The following is a 21,842-nucleotide window of genomic DNA, read 5'->3' as shown; positions in this document are numbered from 1 at the left end:
ATGAGATTTGAAGTCGTCTGTACATATTGGCATCTAGGAACTCTCTGGTGTCCTTAATAACAACATAGTCAGAAGAGAGCAGAGAAAGCCATCACACTGCACAGACCGTGAATATTTTAGGGTGATAAGCAAGAGCAGAGCTTTGATGTGGGGGCAGGGAAGGGAAAGGGGAAACGGGGTCTCATCCCATTTTCAGAGCCTGGGCACTGCATAAATCCATAAATCCCTGCTGTGCCCTCTCCAGACCCGCAGTCTCCCGCCGCGTCCTCCGACACTGTGCTCTCTCCCACTGAGACCTGCTCCCCTCCCCCACCAAGACCTGCTGCCCTCTCCTGCCATGCCCTATTTCATCGTGCCCTCTCCGGCCGTGCCCTCCTGCCCCACCCTCTCCCTCAAAAACCTGCCGACCTTCCGTAGTGCCCTGTGCTGCAGAACCTACTCTCGCCGCGCCTTCTCCCGTCCCTTATTCTCCGACAAACCCTCCGTCCTCTCTGGCAGTAGCCTGACCCACCTTGCACTCTCTAGTCGAGACCTACCTACTCCCTCTCTCTCCTTGCCGTCTCCTGCAGCACCCTCGGCCACTTCGCCCTCTCCGGCTGAGACTTGCCGCCCTCTCCCGAGGCGTGCTCACCCTCCACGTGCTCTTCCGCTGCTCCCTCTTGCGACACGTGCTCTCCCGCCCAGTACTCTCCCTGTGCACGCTCTCCCACCACGTGCTCTCCCGCTGAGTCCTTTCCCTATGCGCGTTCTACCCTCTTACCTCCTCCCGCGGAGACCTAACGCTTTCTCCAGGCTTGCCCTCTCCCTTCGCGACTTCTCCCACAGAGCCCTCTCCTGCTAAGGCCTACTGCCCTCTCCCGCCATGCCATCTCCCACCGTACCCTCTCCTGTTACTCTCTCCCGCAGTGCCCTGTCCAGCGGAGTCCTGTCCCCACGAGCTCTGTCCAGCCATGCCCTCTCCCGCTGAGACCTGAAGCCTTCTCCTACCGTGTGTTCTCCTGCTGCGCGCACTCTCCAGCTGCAAGTTCTCCCGCCGCACCCTCTCCCTTGGAGATCTGAAGTTCTCTGCAACAGCGCCCTCTCTGGCTGCCCCCTCTCCCTTGGAGATCTGAAGTTCTCTCCAACAGCGCCTTCTCTGGCTGCCCCCAATCCCTGTGCGTGCTCTCTCGCTGTGTCCCGTCTCGCGGAAGCCTGCCACCCTCTCCCGCTGGGTGCTCTCCTGCTCTCTGGCCGCTCCCTCTTCAGCCTCTAATTCTGAGAAAGCTTCTAGTATGGACTTGAGCCTCTCTTACCTGGCTTACGCACCTCCTACCAGAGTACCACTCACCCTGGCAGGATATAAATGGGTAGAAAGGTTGGGATCCGTACCAGAGTCTCATCGAAATTCCCCCAGAGCCAGGGCACAGAGGACGGTTCTAGAAGTTTTCGAAACCTACGGGTCTGTTTCCTCAGAAAGCTAATCTGAGCTACAATTCAGGAGAGTTTTTCAACACACCTAAACACACCCTCATATATGACCACGGGGGATCACAAGACTGCAGGATCCATCTAACCCACAGCTGTGGAGAGGAGCCTTACCTTACTTCCGGGGTCTTAGTCAGGGAATACAGGGCAGAAGTACCCAGGGTTCCACAGTTTTCAATCCTCACGGGGCTGAGAGAGCTCGAGTCTCGCGTGATCATAGTGTGGTATGTAACCATAGGATATCTGTGGCCAACAACGATTGTGTAGCAACCCTGATCACATGACCACAAGGGCTTTCTCTGTGTAGTGATAGTAGGAGCCACGTGATAGTAGGAACCACACGGCTGATGACCCATGGATCTGCAAACTAGTAGCCCACAATTTCACGTGATAGAGATGGCTGAGGCTGACATGTGACCATAGGAAGATACTTGACCATACCATCCATATGACCCTACAGAGTCATTCATTTATGTAATTTTTGAGGGCTGAGGCTTCCACATGCTGCTAGCAGGTATGGGTCACATTATAGGAAGGACCCATGTGATGTGCAGGGTTTGATAATCAACATGCCCTAGTGATTTCAAGAACTGGGTCTCCTATGTGACCATAGTGGCAACAGAGACACCACATGAGCTCAGGATTTAAGAACTCATGGTGCTGACATGAACAGTAGTTCTGGGCTTGCCACATAACTGTAGTTCCCACATGATGGCAGCATCCATGAGGAGCCCATAATGCTTACAAGCTGTGTCAGTTTTGCCACATTAGGGTTTAACAACAGTAGGGTATGCCTGATCTGCATATTTCAGGAAACCATTCTTTTCACAAGACCTGGGGATACAAGATTGCCCACATTCCTGGGTTTTCCAGTGATGGTGGTACCTACAGGTACCCTTTTACAGCACGAAAGCTTGGGTTTCACCTGCCCCCACCTCTTCTACTTCTTTTTAAAAATATTTTTATTAAAATATGGCTAACATACAATATTATATTAGTTTCAGGTCTGCATCGTAGTTATTCAATAATACCCAACTGGTACTATACAGAGTTATTACCTCATTGATTATATTCCCTATGCTAAAGAAGTGATCACCATGATAAGCCCAGCAACCATCTGACGCTGTACCATGCTGTCACAATATTATTGACTACATTGCCTATGCTGTATACTACATCACCAAGACTTATTTGTTTTATTTATATCTGGGACTTTGAACCTCTTATTCTTCTTTATCTTTTCCCCCTTTTTAAATTTTTCATTTAGAGTTGACATTCAATATTATTTTATATTAGTTTCAGGTGTACAGCATAGTGGTTAGACATTTATATAATTTAGGAAGTGATCCCCCTGACTAGTACTCACCTGGCACTACACATAGTTATTACCATATTATTGATTATATTACCTATACTTTACATGCCCATGACTGTTTTGTAACTACTGATTTATATTTCTTAATCCCTTCACCTTTTTAACCCTGCCCCCAACCCCCCTCAATATGGAAACCATCAAAATGTTCTCTGTATCTATGAGTTTGTTTCTGTTTCATTCTTTTTTAATTTTATTTTTTATTTTGTTTTGTTTTGTGTGTTTATTTTGTTCCTTAGAGTCCACCTGTAAGTGAAATTATATGACGTTTGTCTTTCATTGTCTGACTTACTAAACTTAGCACAATACCTTCTAGGTCCATCCATGTTGTTGAAGATGGCAAGATTTAGCTAATTTTTATGGCTGAGTAATATATCATTGTATTAGGTTGCTGCAAAAGTAATTGTAGTTTAAAGGGTTAAAAACAATCACAAAAACCACAATTACTTTTGCACCAACCTAATACATATGTACCACTACTTCTTTATACAGTCCTCCATTCAGGGACACCAGGATTCCTTTATATATTTGCTTATGTAAATAACGCTGCAATGAACATATGGATGAGCATGTCCCCTTGAAGTAGCATTTGGGGTTTGTTCAAATGCATACCCAGAAGTGGAATAACTAGGTCCTTTTTTGTCTCTTGTTATAGTCTTTGTTTTAAGGCCTATTTTGTCTGCTATAACTATTGCTATTACAGTGTTTGTTTGTTTCCGTTTTCATGAAATATCTTTTTCCATCCCTTTACTTTTAGTCTCTCTGTGTCTTTTGATCTGAAGTGAGTCTCTTGTAGGCAATATAAGTAAGGGTCTTGCTTTCTTATCCAGTCAGTCCCCCTATCTTTTCATTGGAGCATTTAATCCATTTACATTGAAAGTAATTGCTGATAGGTATGTAGTTACTGCCATTATATTATTTATGTTTCTGATTTTTTTTTCATCTTAAAGAAGTGCCTCTAAGATTCCTTGTATTAGGTTGGTGTAAAAGTAATTTCAGTTTAAAAAGTTGAATTTTTTCACTCCTATGTTTATTGCAGCACTTTACACAATAGCCAAGATATGGAAACAACCGAAATGCCCATCGGTAGATGACTGGATTAAGAAGCTGTGGTACATTTATACAATGGAGTATTACGCAGCCATAAAGAAGAAAGAAATCTTATCATTTGCAGCCACATGGATGGATCTAGAGAACATTTTGTTAAGCGAAATAAGTCAGAAAGAGAAAGACAAGTACCATATGATCTCACTTATATGTGGAATCTAAAGAAAAGACTATGTGAATGAACTAATCAGAAACAGTTTTGGGGACACAAAGAAAAAACCGAGAGTTGTTAGATGGGTGTGGGGGGGGTTGGGGATAAGGGGAAAGGTGAAGGGATTGGGAAGCAGCTGGTAACCACAAGATGGCCTCAGGGTTTTTTGAAAATTAATTTGGGGAAGGTATTCAATAATGTAAAGATTTTGTTGGGTATCCGATGGACATGCGTCTTATTTGGGAGACCACCTCAGGGATACTGTGGATACCTGATCATGGCATTGTACACCAGAAGCTAAACATTAATGAATGCCAACTATAATTTTATATATATAATGTGATGGCTCAGTGTGAGGTCGGAGGGATAGTGGATGGGGGGAGGGGCGTTCACAGTGTGAGGGATATAAATGATGAACGTCTAAGTATTACCTTGTCTTGTACACCTGAAACTAACAAATAAATTTAAAAAAAAGAAAAAAAAAGACTGGAAATGTATATACTGAACTACATCAGTGCTTACTTCTAGGGAGACAGGGTGAGTAATATGATGAGTAAAGTGGGATTCTCATTTATGTATTATTGAATTATTATAAGGAGATTGTGTCACTATTGTAATGTTTAAATTGGCAAAAAATAAACATATTTTAGATCACATCTGATCAGAAAAAAAAAAAGTTGAATTTTTTTTTTCAACAACCTCAATTTCTTTTGCACTAACCTAGTAACACTACTTTGGTGGTGATGAACTCCTTTAGGTTTTTCTTTTCCGGGAAGCTCTTTAGCTGTCCTTCAATTCTAAATGATACCTTTGGTGGATAGAGAGAGTAATCTTGGTTGTAGGTTCTTTATTTTCATCACTGAATATTTCAGGCCAATCCCTTCTGGCCTGCAAAGTTTCTGTTGAGAAAGCAGCTGACAGTCTTAGAGGAGCTCCTTTGTAACTAACTGCATTTCTCTTGCTGCTTTTAAGATTCTCTCCTTTTATTTAACCTTTGGCATTTTAATTATGATGTGTCTTGGTGTGGGCCTCTTGGGTTCATTTTGTTTGGGACTCTCTGTGCTTCCTGGGCTTGTATGAGGTCTGACAATGAGGTTCACTAACTTCCCACCATGCGTTTACATTGGCAGCACTGTACAAACATCTCAGTAAGGTTTCATAACCTCAGTATATCAATGTCTCATGGCTGTGTTCAAGACACTGACATGGACAGTGTCTTGCTGAGAGGCATTCATTATTGTTGTTGCATGTTTTTTGTGCCGTCACGACAATGACTGAGCTTGAATTTGAGCAATAAACAAACATCACATTTCTTGTTAAACTTGGCAAGAGTAGAAGTGATATCAGGGACATGTTAGACCAAGTTAATGAGGATAATGCCATGAAGAAAATGGCAGTGCACAAGTGGATTAAACATTTTTCTTAGGGGAGAGAATGCGTCACTGAAGAAGAGAGGTCAGGGCATCCAGTAATGAGCAAAACTGATGAAAACATTGCAAAAGTTAATTGAATTGTGAGGGAAAATCATCGACTGACTATGACAAGCATAGCAAACCATGTAAACATCAATAGAGAAACAGTTAGGAAAATCTTGTTAAGGCAGTCCCAGGAAACTAATACACCATCAGAGAAGTCTTTCAATTTTGGTAGTTCATTAGATTCAACTTAGTAACATTAAAGATACTGATGACTACTCCTAGAGATTCTGATTCAATTGCTTGAGTCTGGCGATTGGAGGGGATTCTAATGGATATCCAGAAATGAAAACTATATATCAAAGAGAATAGTTTTCTGAATCATATCGAGCTCGGTGAGAGTGATAAACTAGCATCACTTAGAAGGTATTTTCTCCCCGAATTGCCCTCCTTCCACTCTTTTACCCCCAGCCCACATCTTAATTTTTCTACCCTAACCAGATCCTTACAGATGGACCAAGAGATTCCCCCACGTCTTAGTCCTGTTCTAGATCTAAGTTCAATCCTAATTGGAGGCACCTTAAGTAGCTTCAGCCCCACTTCTGCCCTCCCAGCTAAGAAAAATGAGTCTCTAGAAGCCTCACATTCTTTCTGTTAGCTTCAGTCAAGGTGGCTCTCTAGAGCTACATCTGGCCACTTAATACAACTAGAAAATGGGCAAAAGACATGAACAGATAATTTAATGATGGCAAATAGGCACATAAAAAGACATTCAACATCTTTAGCCATCATAAAAATGTGAATTAAAACCACAACGGAATATTAAAGACACCTATCACAATGGCTAAAAAATGTTGACAACACCAAATGCAGACAAAGCTATAGATAAAATGAGCCATTCTTACGTTGTTAATGGGATTGGAAAAGGGTACAGGCACTCTGCAAAACAATTTGGTATCTTCTTTAACAAAATAAACATGCTATCACCATATGATACAGAAATTGCGCAATGGGCAATTTCACAGAGAAATAAAAAAATTGTGTTCATGCAAAAACCTGTACATGAATGTTCATAACAGTTTTATACATAATAGTATAAAAGTGAAAATAGCCCCAATGTTTCTTCAACAGATGAATGGTTAAACAAAGTGGTACACCCGCAGCATGGAATTCTACTCAGACATAAAAAGGAACAAGCTATCGATACACTTAACTTGGATGGCTTTCAGGGGAGTTATGCTGAAGGAACGAAATCCATTCCAAAAGGTTGTACACTATAGGATTCCATTTACATGACATTTTTGAAATTATAAGAATGTTTGAAAGAGGTTAGGGATGTGTGGCAATGGAGAGGTGTGTGTGTTATAAAGGGAAGCATGAGGGAAACTGGCGGAGATGGAAGTTTTGTATTTTGTTTGTGGTGATGGTTACAGAATCGACATAGCTGATAAAAGTGCATCACTCTAACACACAAATGAGCGCAGGTGGAACTGGTGAAATCTCAGCAAACTCTGTGGAATATACCAAAGTCGATTACCTAGTCTGATATTGCGTTGTTGTAATGCAAGACATTATCGTTGGGAGAATATGAGTGGAGGATACACATGACCTCCCTGCACAATTTTTGTAACTTTTGGTAAATCAATAATTATTTCAAAATAAGAAAGAGAAAAAAACAACACAGGAATTGTGGGGAAAAGAGGGTTAGGCACACAACACTCAAAATCTTTGTCAGTGATACATTAAAAATAAGATAAGAACCTACTAAAAACGTTAGCATGGTTTTAGACCAGTTAAATGATTAAGAAATCCATGAATACTGCAATACATATGGCACTCCACTTGCTAAAGATGTTAAGTTTGTTTACAAAAGTGAGTGTCACAGCTTGTGAGTTATTGTGAAGTGGTAGAAAGAAGGGTATCAGGATACAGGGACCAAAGCTCGGATTGTAAGGTAGTCCAGGAATGGAGTCTCTACTCTATCATTTTCAAGCACTGTGGAGGCCTGATCTAGAGATGGCCATGGATGAAGGGGGAGATGGGACCTGCTGGTCCTGGCCCCTTTGGCTCATGGTTGGGGCAGGGAAAGAACAACCTAAGACACAGAATGCAATGTTCAATGCCACTCTTTAATATGAAAATGAACAAGGATCATGAGTGGGAAAAATACAGAACAACTAACAGGCTTCAAGGTAAACTTTGGCTTCTTGGTCAGCCGGGCTCCAACCTTAGACATGGATGTGGCCTCAGGTTGGAAAAGAGATATAACAAGTATGACGAGGATGAAGATGAGGACACCTGAGGGCTCCTTTACTGGGCTTTGTTTCCAAGATTCCAGGTCACTACACGATGGCCTCCTCTGGAATCTTGCCTCCTTCAACTAGAGAAAGTCAAGAGAGAGAATGGGGAATATAACAGAGCCAGGAGCCCTAAGGTTCATCCCCAGGCCACCTGACTTCTGTCCCATTATCCTTCCTGAAAGCCTGGAGATCCATTTCCTTTCATCTCTGAATTCTCAGACTTTACTTTTTGACGAGTAAAGAATTTTATAGTTCATATAGTCAATGGTAATGTAATATCTATGTACGGTGCCTGATGGGTAGTAGATTTGTTGGGGTTATCACTTTGTGAGGTGTGTAAATGTCTAATCACTATGTTGATTTGTACACGTGAAACTAATAATAAAAAAAGAATTATGTAGTTCCGGTATAGTCTATTCATTGTACTGAAAGCACCTGAGGGAGGACAGATGACCTCACTTAGGACAAAATGGAGACACTCTGACCACACAATGTTATTGCTAAATCTGTGATACAGAAAGAAACCTCCAAATTCTCCAAGATGTATGTACCATAATGAGCAGGTGGCACTGCATGTAATACTGAAAAAGTAGTGACAAGGCAAATGTCTATCAACAATAACTTGTGGCCTACTGGCATTCAATTGTTTAATACACAGATCTTAGCAGGAACAAGGTAGCTTAATATATACTGAGAGGAAACTATGCTGGCGCTAATAATTAATAAATAAAACAAGTTTCAAAACAGGATGTACACTAGGAAAACTGGGTTTTATATTATATTTAAATATATTAGTATAAAATTAAGGGATTGTTCACAGGCAAACTTTTGTACGAAACAGGAGATTTTAAGATAATCACGTCCGAGTTCCCACTATTCACTCCTTTGCTCCTTCCAGCTCCCTCCTATCCACATGCACAGCCAGCACTCACTTCTGAGTTCACTGGAGACTCATCCCAGACTGGGTGGAGAAAGCCTGCACCATTTCCTGCTGCTGCTGGGAGAGGCTGGGCCCAGAGCTTGATATGGGTGCCGGCACTTGGATGGAGAATGCACTTTCAGTCTTGCTGGGGGTGATGTCTCTCACAAATAGTTCATCATTCACGATGAATATACTGGAGGGAAAATGGGTCCTCAGAGAGCTGACGGAAATACAACCCCACATCCCCACCAAGGATCCTGCTCCCACTGCCACTCAGCAACCAGATTCCTTCCATACCCCAATTGTGCCTGTCCCCCAGGTTACTTGGCTGCTAGCTCTGACTCTCTCACAGAGCCCACTCTTGGAGAGATTCTCTACCAGCTTCACTAACTTTACAGGTTTAAACCCAAAGCAATTACTCTGTAAAACAGCTTACATGACAAGACAGTCTAATCCCATTTTTAGAGGAAGACATTGTGTCACAGAAAGGTCACGTGACTCGACCAAGGTCACAACCTGGTGAATGCTAGGTCAGAAAGAGAACCCAGTGCTCTAACCCCAGAGCCCGTGCTCTTAACCCTTATGCTGGACTGTTGCTTGGATCTACCTGTTGGCTTCCCACAATGTTGAGAAAACCCCAAGGACATGTACATTCCCACACCCCTGGGCCCAGGCTGGGCTGTGTGTCCCCACCCACAGTGCAGGACTCACCCGGAACTGCTGGCAGGGATAGCGATGAATGTCCGGGTGAAGGCACGCACAGAACCTTGAGACTTTCCTTCCACTTCCACAAAAAACAAACAACAGCCCCTTAGATTTACACATGCTTCACATGCTCACACTGCCTTCCCCTGTCAGGGTCTGGCTTAACACTCATGCCAAAGTGAACAACTGTTCACTGGGAATCAGGGTGTGGGGGATGGGGAAGGCAACAATAGGGGCCATCTGCTCTCACTGACAGGGATGTTACCACGTGCTGGGCCCTGGGACAACCCCTTCACAAGTCCATAGGTTTCATTTTTTGCAGCTACCAAAGAAGTGGGCATTATTAGACCCACTTTGCAAATGAGAAACATGAGAGGTTAGGTAATGGGCCCAAGTTCTCAGAGTAAGCATCTAGGACAACAGATTTCAAAGGCCACAGTGTGTGCCCTTAACGCCCAATCTGTGTGGGCATGGATGCAGGTCTGACCAGGATGGTTTGTGGTCAGAAGGGATTCGGAAGAACACAGAGGGAATAGGAAGGAAATGGGAGGGATAAAGAATTTGGCAGAGTTCAGAGAGGGAGCCCTTCTGGGGGGAGACAGCTGTGGGACATCTGGAGAGGGGAGTCTACACACACTCACCTTCCTTGAACACCCCATTGACAGAGAAGCAGAGCATCCTTTCCTGAAAGGGAAGGGCCCAGGTGCTCAGTCACCACCTATGCTTCCTACCCACCTACAGCTTTCTGGGCCTGCCCCAGAGAGGAAACACGTGCTCACCGTCTGGAACCACATGTCCACCACGAAGGAGAGGAGGTCATGCTGTGTTTTGGGCAACACACAGAGGGAGCACACAACGTCACGTTTTGTATGCTTCAGCAGCTGAACCCGCAGGTCTGTGGGGAGGACAATGAAAGTCATGGTTGCCACACCCTGGGCCCCATGACTGACCCCTTCATGCCCCCTTTCCCTGCCCAATCTAACCCATTACACACGCACAAGGGTCCTTGAGGTTCTTCATATTCCTGTTATCTTTGAAGTACTCAAACAAGCTGCTTCTAGGAGAAAAGAGGAACAGGAGGTGGTGGTCTGGCCAGTGTGGGTGTTTCCTGAAGCTGACTGGGGTACACTGGGGAGCCAGATGGCCCAAGAGCAGGTCCTGAGCTGTGATACTCACGAGGCTGGATCCTCAGGGTTGTATGGAACGGTCAGGGAGAAACAGGCTTCGTCGTCATAAGCAGCGAGGAGACCCTGTCGGTCTCCAGAGTCATAAATAAGGTAGTATCTGTGGGGGAACAATGAAGGCAGTCTATCTCTATGGTGTGGACCTCAAATAGAACTTGAAAATGCCCATGAGAAGATCTGTGCACGGATGACCCAGTCTGTCTCAGCCCTCCCCATTCTTGGTGGTCCCAGCGGTACTTACTCTTGCAGGAACTGGATGACTAGACTCTTCAGTGACTCAGATCCTTTATAGCTTTCCTAGAATCAAAAGACATTTAAGACTATGTTGCTGATAAAGCCACCCTTTCAATACCCCAAATATTCTTTGATGCTTCTTTCTTACCTTGCAAGGTGTTGATAAGTAGGGTCTGTCATTGTCAACGATAATTGGTGGAGATAACTCCCGGCCATCCTGGAGAAGAGAAGAGAAAGTCATCAATGGAGACCAGGGAGGTGGTCCCGGATGATCAGGAAAAGGATGGGCCCAGGAGAGGGTGAGGGTCACAGGTCTGGTGCGAAAGGACCCTGGATATTCCAGGGACATGATTACAGTGGGCGTCTTCATCCTGAGGTCCTGGAAGTCTCTACTGTTATATTCTCTGTGTGTGTGTGTGTGTGTGTGTGTGTGTGTGTGTGTGTGTGTGTACATTTTCCAGAGACCATATTCATGTCTTTTTTAGGAGTTCATGTCCCTTAACATGGGTAAGGGTCTGATGCAAACACGTAATCTAGACAACACCCAAAGTTCTTGAGGGCAGGTGTGGAGGTCGTCAATGCTAGTAAGAGACAATGATGAATGTAGGCACTTACCAGGCGTAACAACTTGGGGAAACAGTTCTTGATGGCACTGTCCAAAACCAAAAATAGAAAGGAGTGGTTGATAATTCTTGTGGTAACGCTTCCGTTTAGCTAAAACACTGATGACATAAACAGATACCAGTGTGTTCTGCCCACCCAGCAGCCCTTTTTGCCCCTCGAAGCCTCTGAATTCTAGGGTTCTGGGCCCACTCCCCTGCTGAGCACTGAGCAGCTGTCACATGGGATGTCTGAAGCATGCAGTCTCATCTCTCTCCACAGCTTCACATTCATATCCATTCTTTCTCTCTCTCCCTCCTTCTTTCTCTTCTTCCCTCCCTCCCCCTCCTGTCCACTGGGTAGCTCCCACCTAAACTGCCCTGACTCCCTTCTCCAGTGCCACACAAAGCAGCATTTGGATTCCAGGATCCAGGGCTTCTTCCCCCTTCTGCCTCCCTCCCTTCCTCCAGGTCCCCACTGAAGGCTCCAGACAGAAGAGCGAATGGGGTGGGAGCCCAGGGCTTTGCTACTTCACTGGGGGTCCAGCATTCTGTCAGGGCCAGGACACACCCAAGGGATGGGCAGGGAGGCCGGGGCAGGGGGGTGACTGAGGCAGTGTGCAGGAAGAAGGGAAGGAAAGAGAGGGGGATGAAGACAAAAAGGGAGTGAAGATAGGAGGGGAGTGATGGGGGAGACGTAGGGGAGTAGAGACAAGGGAGAAAGAGAAAGCAAAGGGAACGGAAAGAAGCTCTGCCATGGGGGTGGGGTCAGGAAAGAGAGAAGAAAGAAAAAATGTTTCCCTTATGTCTGTATACCTTTCCGTCACCTTCCCCTACCTGGTCCTAAGACAGCAGGTAGGAAGGGAAAACATGCACCACTAGATGCTGTTTGAACCTTTGTCACCTTTGGGAGGTCAGTCTGAACTGGGCAGGGGAAACGGAGCAGCCACAGGTCAGGAGACCTTCCCTAGAAGGGGTAAAAGGTCCGCCCCAGCTCAGCATGGGGTAGAAAGTCTGTGGCCTCTTCCCATGTTCACCATCTGCTCTCCTCATGGCCCCTGTGCCTGTCTTAGTTGATCCCTTGCCTGAGGAATCATATCCATGTCGGGCTACCCAGGGCTCCTCTGAAGGCCCAGGCAGGAAGATGTGATGTGTGAAAGGAGGGCGGGGCAGTGCCCCTGAGAGGTCTATCCTTCTGTCTCCTCAACCACCTCCACCTTCTGCCTTCCATTGCTCCCTCAGGAGGCCCTGTGCTCACTGGTGGTAACCCACTTCTGGCCCTGACTCAGGAAACCCTGGTATCTCCTAAGGAGGGCCCATCTCCTGGCATTGGGCCAAAGGAACAGATGTTGCCTGGCAGACACATCACCATGGTGCACAAAGTCCCCATGTCAGCCTGCGATTTGAGGGGAGACGATTTTAGAGCATGGGAAAGGGGGTTCCAACCAAAACAGGATAGGGAAACTATATAAACTCAGAATCAAAAAGGCCTGTCTCAGCATGAGGCCTGCGCTGGAGGTCCCTTCTCAGTGCAGAGCACCGGCATCTGCCTCAAAGCTTGGATCCTGTAGTACTGGTGAGGAGGGGTAGCACTGCCTCCTGGAGCACACTCTTGGATGGGCATATTAGAGGAAACTAGGTGCAGAGTCAGGAATCAGAACCCAAACCAGGAGAACAAGTGAGCAGGTCAGAGGAAGAACAGACCTGTAGGCACAGGTGAGAGAAACAGAAAAGAGAAGGCAGAGCCTGTGGTCCTCCCAGAGGACCAGGGCTGCCACTTTCTGTAGATGGACACTGTCAGAGATAGTTCAGGCTTCAAGAGGACAAAATTCTCCACGAACGGTGACAGGGGTTCGCACTGACCTTATATAGGTGGACTGGTCTGGGAAGGTGATGCACAAGGGGTTCCCTTGCAGCCACAGCTCTTCGAGCTTCAGACCTTTCATTTTGTCCAACTCCCGGACAGAACCCAGCTGAGAAATGTGGAGAAAAAAACAAAACACTAATCCAATATATATATATATATATACATATATATATATATATATATATATATATATATATATATATATATATATATATGCACCACCATGTTTCTTGCAGCGTGAATCACAATAGTCAACACACGGAAACAACTGAAATGCCCATTGGTAACGAATGGATAAAGAAATTGTGGTACATTTATATGGTGGAGTATTCATCGGCCATAAGAATGAAATCTGGTAATAGTCATGAAAATGGCGGCGTGAGGTGAGCCTCTGTAAAGCTCCCCTGGGATTTACAACTAATCGAACAAAAATAACTCCACAAAGGATTCCCTGCACAGCACACACCCAAGATGAAGAGGCCCACTACTGAATTCACCTAAAAGGTGGGAGAATCGCACGAGCAGGGGACGAGGGAAGGGAGAAGTGCGGAGACGGAGCCGCGTGGGCGCTGGACTCAGACCTAGCTCAGTGCTCGGAGCTCGCTGCATCCCGGAACTACTGCAGCTGCGGGAGAAGGAAGGACTCAGAAGCTAGGGCTCCACTTACGGCCCACAGGGCTGAGGGGGCAGCATATAGCACGGCTGAACACAACGATCATGGCAGAGACCTCAGAGAAAAGACTGAGAGAAGAAGGCTGAAAACGGTGGTGTAAGCCCTCAATGCCAAGCAAAGAACGGAAACCATAGGCACTGAGACTGGCCGCCCCCTCCCTACCCTCCCAGAGCTCGCCCCGCCCCCACCTGCCCGGTGCTAGAAGCAGAACAGTAGCAGTGTCAGATCAAAAGGACAAGACATTTGCTGTTCTGAGAACTGTGGACCGCAGACACAGATTCGCAGCCCAACTAGTTCCAGCAAAAGGGAGGGAGCTGTGGAAGCAGGACCAGCTGTGGTAGTGGTCCCAGCCATTGCTCTGGGCCACCTCTCACAACACACCCCGCCACCGGACCCACCTATCTCGGTGATCCCTGCAGGAGTAAACAGAACTGCTGAAACATACGGGCTCTGAATCTGGTTCAGAAAGAGCTTTGGAACTTCAAAAGCTCTCCGCATCCCCACAGAGACGAGGCGCCCTATGACTCAGGCAACTGTTAACAGAGGAGAAGCCCATTTCCCAGGGAATACCCCAATTGTGTGAGAAGCTGGAATAGTGCAGAGAAAACATATCACTACTGTGTGACACAGGAAAAAATGGCTGCAGTCGGAGAGAACATAAAACATTCTACCAACAAGTATTGGCAAACAAAAGAAAGATCTCTTCCTATCGACCTGTTGCAGAAGCCACTCCTGTAGATGTCTAGGAATAGAAATAATAAATCAGTAATTATCATGAATAACCAAGGCAACAAGATAGCTCAGAAAGAAAGTGAAAAGTCTCCAGAAAAGAAACTTAAAAATATGAAAATATGTGAAGTAAATGACAGAGAATTCAAGATTGCAATTCTAAAAAAACTCAACGAGATGCAAGAAAACACAGAAAGGCAATTTAATGAATTCAGAAACGCAATCAAAGAACAACATGAGCATTTTACGAAAGTGATTGAAATTTTAAAAAAGAACTAAAGAGAAATTCTGGGGATTAAGTACACAATAGATGAAATTAATAATGAAATAACAAGCTTAGGTAGTAGAGTTGATAAATGGAGGAAAGAATCAGTGACATTGAAGATAGAAACCTGAAAATTACACAGATGGAAGAAGAAAAAGACTTGAGACTTAAAAGAAATGAAAGAACTCTACAAGAACTTTCGGACTCTATCAGAAAGAGCAATATAAGAATAATGGGCATACAAGAAGGAGAAGAAAGAGAGAAAAGAACAGAGAATATATTCAAACAAATTGTTGATGAGAACTTCCCAAACTTGTGGACAGAACTGGATCCTCGAATCCAAGAAGCAAATAGAACACCTAATTACCTCAATCCCAACAGGCCTTCTCCAAGGCACATTGTATTGAAGCTGTCTAAAATCAACGACAAACAAAGAATCCTCAAGGCAGCCAGGGAAAAGAAGACGGTAACTTACAAAGGAAAGCCCATTAGATTATCATGAGATTTTTCAGCAGAAACTCTACAAGCCAGGAGGGAGTGGAACCATATATTCAAAGTATTGAAAGAGAGAAATTATGAGCCAAGAATAATATATCCAGCAAAGATATCTTTTAAATATGAAGGAGGAATAAAGACCTTTCCAAACATACAGAAGCTGAGGGAATTTTCTAACAAACAACCTAGACTACAAGAAATACTAACAGAGGCTATTCGACCACAATCAACAGGGACAATTTCTGGCAACATACAAAGGGGGAGAGTAAAGCCCAGACCGAAATATAGGAATGGAGAAAGTAAACAAGCTGAAGAAAATGGAATAATCTATATATCAAACTTTCTTTTACATAAACTTGAGGGTAACCACTAAAAAAAAATCCAAACTGAAATATATACTGTAATAAAAGAAGAAACAGTGGGAAACATCATAGAATACCACCACACAGAAATAACAAACAACAAAAAGGCAAAGAAACAATGGAGACACAGTCTTACCAGAAAACTAAAGATAGAATGACAGGAAATCCTCAAATATCAATAATCACCCTAAATGTAAATGAACTGAACTCACCAATCAAAAGGCACAGAGTAGCAGATTGGATCAAAAAACTAAACCCAACCATATGCTGTCTCCAAGAGACACATCTCAGCTACAAGGACAAGCATAGACTCAAAGTGAAAGGGAGGAAATTGACACTCCAAGCAAATGGTACCCAGAGAAAATCAGGTGCAGCCATAATGATATCAGACAAAACAGACTTCAGGGTGAAAAAGATAGCAAGAGACAAAGATGGACATTTCATAATGGTAAAGCGGACAATACAACAAGAAGACATAACAGTCATCAATATTTATGCCCCCAATCAGGGAGCACCAAAATATACCAAGCAACTACTAACAGAACTAAAGGGAGAAATTGACCAAAACACAATCATACTAGGACACCTAAACATATCATTGACAGCTATGGATAGATCATCCAAACAGAAAATAAATAAAGAAATAGCAGCCCTAAAGACACATTAAATGAAATGGACATAACTGGCACATATAGAGAACTTCATCCTAAAACATCAGACTTTACATTATTTCTGAGTGTACATGGAACATTCTCAAGGATAGACCATATATTGGGACATAAAATCAGCCTCAACAAATTTAAGAAGACTGAAATCATACCAAGCACATTCTCTGATCACAAGACTTTGAAATTGGATATCAACTGCGAAAAGAAAGCAGGAAAAAACACAAACACATGGAGATTAAACCACATACATTTAAAGAACGACTAGATCAAAGAAGAAATTAGAGGAGAGATCAAAAGATACACAGAAACAAATGACAATGAAAACACATCCTATCAAAATTTTTAGGATGCAGCGAAAGCAGTTTTAAGAGGGAATTTTATATCATTGCAGGCCTATCTCAAGAAACAAGAAAAATCCCAAATAAGTAACCTCATGTTACACCTTGAAAAACTAGGAAAAGAAGAACAAGTAAAACCCAAGGTCAGCAGATGAAAGGAAATAACAAAAATCAGAGCAGAACTAAATGAAATAGAGAACAAAAAGACAATAGAAAAAATTAATGTGACAAAGAGTGGTTCTTTGAAAAGATTAACAAAATCGACAAACCCTTGTCTAGACTCACTAAGATGAAAAGAGAGATGACAGTAATTAACAACATCAGAAATGAAAAATGGGAAGTTATCACGGACACCACAGAAATACAAAGGATCATGCAAGAATACTATGAAGGACTATATGCCACCAAATTCAATAACCTAGAAGAAATGGACAAGTTCTTAGAAACATATAGCCTTCCAAAGCTGAACCATGAAGAACTGGAAAATTTAAACGGACCGATCACCAGTAACGAAATAGAATCAGTCATCCAAAACCTTCCCAAAAGCAAAAGTCCAGGACCAGAAGGCTTCACTAGTGAATTCTACCAAACCTTCAAAGAGGATCTAATACCAACCCTGCTGAAACTCTTCTAAAAACCTGAAGAAGAGTCAGTACTCCCTAACTCATTTTATGAGGCCAATATTACCCTGATACCAAAACCTGGTAAGGACAACACAAAAAAAGAAAACTACAGACCAATATCTCTGATGAATACTGATTCAAAAATCCTAAACAAAATTCTAGCAAATCGAATACAACAATGCATTCAAAATATTATTCATCACGACCAAGTGGGGTTCATCCCCGGGGCACCAGGATGTTTCAACATCCGCAAATCCATCAATGTGATACATCACATAAACAAAATAAAGGACAAAAATCATATGATTCTATCAATTGATGCAGAAAAAGCATTTGACAAGATACAACATCCATTTATGATTAAAACACTTAATAAAATAGGTATAGAAGGAAAATACCTTAACATAATAAAGGCCATCTGTGACAAGCCCTCAGCTAATCTCATAATTAATGGTGAAAAACTGAAGCCGTTTACTCTACGTTCAGGAACACGACAGGGCTGTCCCGTCACCTTTGCTTTTCAACATATTGTTGAAAGTCCTTGCCAGAGCAATCAGGAAGGACAAAGAAATAAAAAGGCATCTAAATTGGGAATGAAAAAGTTAAATTATCACTCTTTTCAGATGACCTGATGCTATATATAGAAAACCCTAAAGACTCCACCAAAAAGTTATTAGAAACAATCAACAAATATAGTAAAGTTGCTGGCTACAATATTAACGTACAAAAGTCCATTGCATTCCAATATACTAACAATGAAATCTCAGAAAAACAAATACAAAATAAATTCCCTTTGCAATTGCAGCAAAAAGAATAAAATGCCTAGGAATACACTTCACCAAGGATGTGAAGGATTTATATGCTGAAACCTATAAGACACTTTTAAAAAAAATTGAAGAAGACACAAAGAAATGGAAAGACATTCCATGCTCATGGATTGGAAGAATCAACATAGTTAAAATGGCCATATTACCCTAAGCAATATACAGATTTAATGCAATCCCCATCAAAATCCCAGTGGGGGCTGGCCTGGTGGCTCAGGCGGTTGGAGCTCCGTGCTTCTAATGCCGAAGGCTGCTGGTTCGATTCCCACATGGGCCAGTGGGCTCTCAACCACAAGGTTGCCGGTTCGACTCCTGCAGTGGATGGTGGGCTGCGCCCCCTGCAACTAACAACGGCGGCTGGACCTGGAGCTGAGCTGCGCCCTCCATAACTAAGATTGAGCAACTAAGATTGAAAGGACAACAACTTGACTTGGAATAAGTCCTGGAAGTGCACACTGTTCCCCAATAAAGTCCTGTTCCCCTTCCCCAATAAAATCTTAAAAAAAAAAAAATCCCAATGGCATTTTTGAAAGAAATAGAACAAAAAATCATCAGATTTGTTTGGAACCACAAAAGACCCCGAATAGTCAAAGCAATCTTAAGAAAAAAGAACAATACTGGATGTATCACACTCCCTGATTTTAGCTTGTACTACAGGGATACAATAATCAAACAGTATGGTATTGGCAGAAAAACAGACACATTGACCAATGGAATAGAATTGAGAACCCACATATAAAATCACATAAATATGGATAGATGATTTTTGACAAAGAAGCTAAAAACATGCAATGGAGGAAAGACAGCCTCTTCAATAAATGGTGCTGGGAGAATTGGATAGCCACGTGCCAAAGTATAAAACTGGATTGCTATCTGTCACCATGTACCAAAATTAATTCAAAATGAATCAAAGATTTAAGCATAAGACCTGACACAATAAACTGCATAAAAGAAAGACCTAACACAATAAACTGCGTAAACTTATGGACCTTCGGTTCAAAGAGCATTTTATGAATTTGACTCCAAACGCAATGGAAGTAAAAGCTAAAATAAATTAATGGGAGTATATGAAACTTAAAAGCTTCTGCACAACAAAAGAAAGTATCGACAAAATAAAGAGCCAACATACTGAATGGGAGAAGATTTTTGCAAACAGTGCCTCCGATAAGGAGCTAATATCCAAACTATACAAGGACCTCATGAAGCTCAACAACAAAAAAACAAAAAACCCAATTGAAAAATGGGCAGAGGACCTGAAGAGACATTTATCCAAAGAGGACATACAAATGGCAAATAGACGTATTAAAAAATGCTCAACATCACTAATCATCAGAGAAATGCAAATAAAAACCACAATGAGATATCACCTCACCCCAGTCAGAATGGCTATCATCAACAAGACAAATAGCAACAAGTGTTGGAGAGGCTGTGGAGCAAAAGGAACCCTCATACACTGTTGGTGGGAATGCAGAATGGTACAGCCGTTATGGAAGGCACTGTGGGGGTTCCTCAAAAAATTACGAAGAGAATTACCATATGACCCAGCAATCCCTCTCCTGGGTATCTACCCCAAAAAATTTGAAAACATTTATACATAAAGACACGTGTGCTCCAATGTTCATTGCAGCTTTGTTTACGGTGGCCAAGACATGGAAACAACAAAAATGTCCTTCGATAGATGAATGTATAAAGAAGTTGTGGTATATATGCACAATGGAATACTATTCTGCGGTAAGAAAAGATGATATTGGAACATTTGTGACAACATGGATGGATCTTGAGAGTATAATGATAAGCGAAATAAGTCAGACAGAAAAAGCAGAGAACCCTATGATTTCACTGATATGTGGTATATAAACCAAAAACAACAAAAGAACAAGACAAACAAATGAGAAACAAGAATTCATAGACACAAACAATAGTTTAGTGGTTACCAGAGGGTAAGTGGGGTGGGGGTGGGAGATGAGGGTAAGGGGGATCAAATATATTGTGATGGAAGTAGAGCTGACTCTGGGTGGTGAACACACAATGGGATTTATAGATGATGTAACGCAGAATTTTACACCTGAAATCTATGTAATTTCACTAAGAATTGTCACCCAAATAAATTTACAAAAAAAAGAATGATATCTTACACTTGCAACAACCTATAGGTAAGATTTGGATGGACCTAGAGAATATTATGCTAACTGAAATAAGTAAGTCAAAGAAAGACAAATACCATGTGATATCAGTTATATGTGGAATCTGAAGAGCAGAATAAATGAACAGGCAAAATGGAAATTGACTCAGAGACATAAGGAAAAAATAACTGATGGTTGCTAGTTGGGAGGGAGATGGGGATGGGGGAGAAGGTAAAGGGATTAGAAAGTGCATATTAGTAGTCGCAATATTGTCACGGGGATATGAAAGACAGTTTGGGAATATAATCAATAATGTTGTAAAGATTTTAGGGTGTCAGACGGGCACTGTCTTATTAGGCCACTTCACAGACTGTGTAGATGTTTGACCACTGCGCTGTACAGCTGAAGCTGAGGCTGAAGCTGAATAATACTGAATGTACACTATAATTACACACACACACACATATTACATATAGTCACAACATGTGGAGCAAAGCATAGGGAATAGGGTCAATGGAATTGTAAAAGCTATATACGATGTCAGAAAAATAGTAGATGGGGGACCAGTTATCACTTTGTGAGGGTTGTAAGTGTCTAACTATTACACTGTTTTGTACACCTGAAGCAAACAGAAAAAAAAAAGAAGAAGAGGTCCTAGGGGAAGAAATAGACATCCAGACCCTTTCCTTCCCCCACAGGTGGTTTCCACTACCTCCTGTCATCACTCTGATGTTCATCCACCCCCTTTCAAACCAACTTGGATCTGCTCCCGTTTCTCACCTGATTTTTGGAGAGGTTCAGGATCTTGACAGTGGGGGCCATCTGTATAAGGTCAGACAGGCCATTCAGCTGGTACAGTTTGTTGTTGCACAAGTTCAAGGACAACAGCTTTTGGGGAAAACAAGTCAGAGTGACGGTTACTATCTAGGACCTCAGGGACAAATCTGCCCCCTGACAATGAGTTCTGCCCTCTACCGGAACACCAGCACTGGGTCTAAGGCCTCACCTCAGGGAAATTCTCTTTGATGATCTGCAGGGTGGCAGCCATGCAGTTTCTTCGATTCAGGATTATATCAATACCAAGGCCCACCAAGTCTTCAGGAAGACGAGAAGAAGGAATCAGAGGCTGAAAGGGTCCACGGCCACCACCAACCCCTTAACATGCTACCATCCATAAGTCTCCTTTCCAGGCGGACCTTACTGTCCTCTCACCTGCCCTAAAATTATTAATGTCAGCCATACCTGGGTCATAGCGGAACATCTGGAGGTCAAGAGCTTTCCGGGAGGGATCACATCGCTTGTTCATGATCAGCTGCAGAGAAAGATCGAGAGACAGCACTGAGGCTATGGTGGTGATAGGAAAATTGGGAAACGGAGGAAGAAGAGGTGGGTCTGGGTGTGGGCACACAACATGCCTTGAGT

The 21,842-nt window shown here is 43.1% G+C and overlaps 1 protein-coding gene across 5 annotated transcripts in view; it reads right to left on the bottom strand.

Moving 5' to 3' along the window:
* LOC308494496 (nuclear RNA export factor 2-like) overlaps nt 1-21,842 on the bottom strand; it is a 96,805-nt gene that overhangs the window by 44,089 nt on the left and 30,874 nt on the right. For 2 of the 5 annotated variants that reach the window (XM_081042267.1, XM_081042270.1), the window contains 14 exons: nt 21,663-21,732; nt 21,427-21,515; nt 21,201-21,308; nt 13,317-13,426; nt 11,470-11,506; nt 11,003-11,071; nt 10,862-10,917; nt 10,613-10,720; nt 10,435-10,493; nt 10,216-10,331; nt 10,078-10,120; nt 9,443-9,515; nt 8,742-8,924; nt 7,620-7,889 (listed from right to left, as the gene is read on the bottom strand). In XM_081042267.1, the coding sequence (XP_080898393.1) occupies nt 8,750-8,924; nt 9,443-9,515; nt 10,078-10,120; nt 10,216-10,331; nt 10,435-10,493; nt 10,613-10,720; nt 10,862-10,917; nt 11,003-11,071; nt 11,470-11,506; nt 13,317-13,426; nt 21,201-21,308; nt 21,427-21,515; nt 21,663-21,732 (1,113 nt within the window). In that variant the 3' untranslated portion in view covers nt 7,620-7,889; nt 8,742-8,749. Of the gene's footprint in view, nt 1-881; nt 986-7,619; nt 7,890-8,741; nt 8,925-9,442; nt 9,516-10,077; nt 10,121-10,215; nt 10,332-10,434; nt 10,494-10,612; nt 10,721-10,861; nt 10,918-11,002; nt 11,072-11,469; nt 11,507-13,316; nt 13,427-21,200; nt 21,309-21,426; nt 21,516-21,662; nt 21,733-21,842 lie in introns of those variants that run through there. The other 3 variants (XM_081042268.1, XM_081042271.1, XM_081042269.1) reach the window with 2 other exon arrangements.

Source organism: Rhinolophus hipposideros (assembly GCF_964194185.1).
Source record: "Rhinolophus hipposideros genome assembly, chromosome: X".
In the NCBI taxonomy this organism is placed as follows: Eukaryota; Metazoa; Chordata; class Mammalia; order Chiroptera; family Rhinolophidae; genus Rhinolophus; species Rhinolophus hipposideros.
This window is presented reverse-complemented; position numbering and strand designations above follow the sequence as displayed.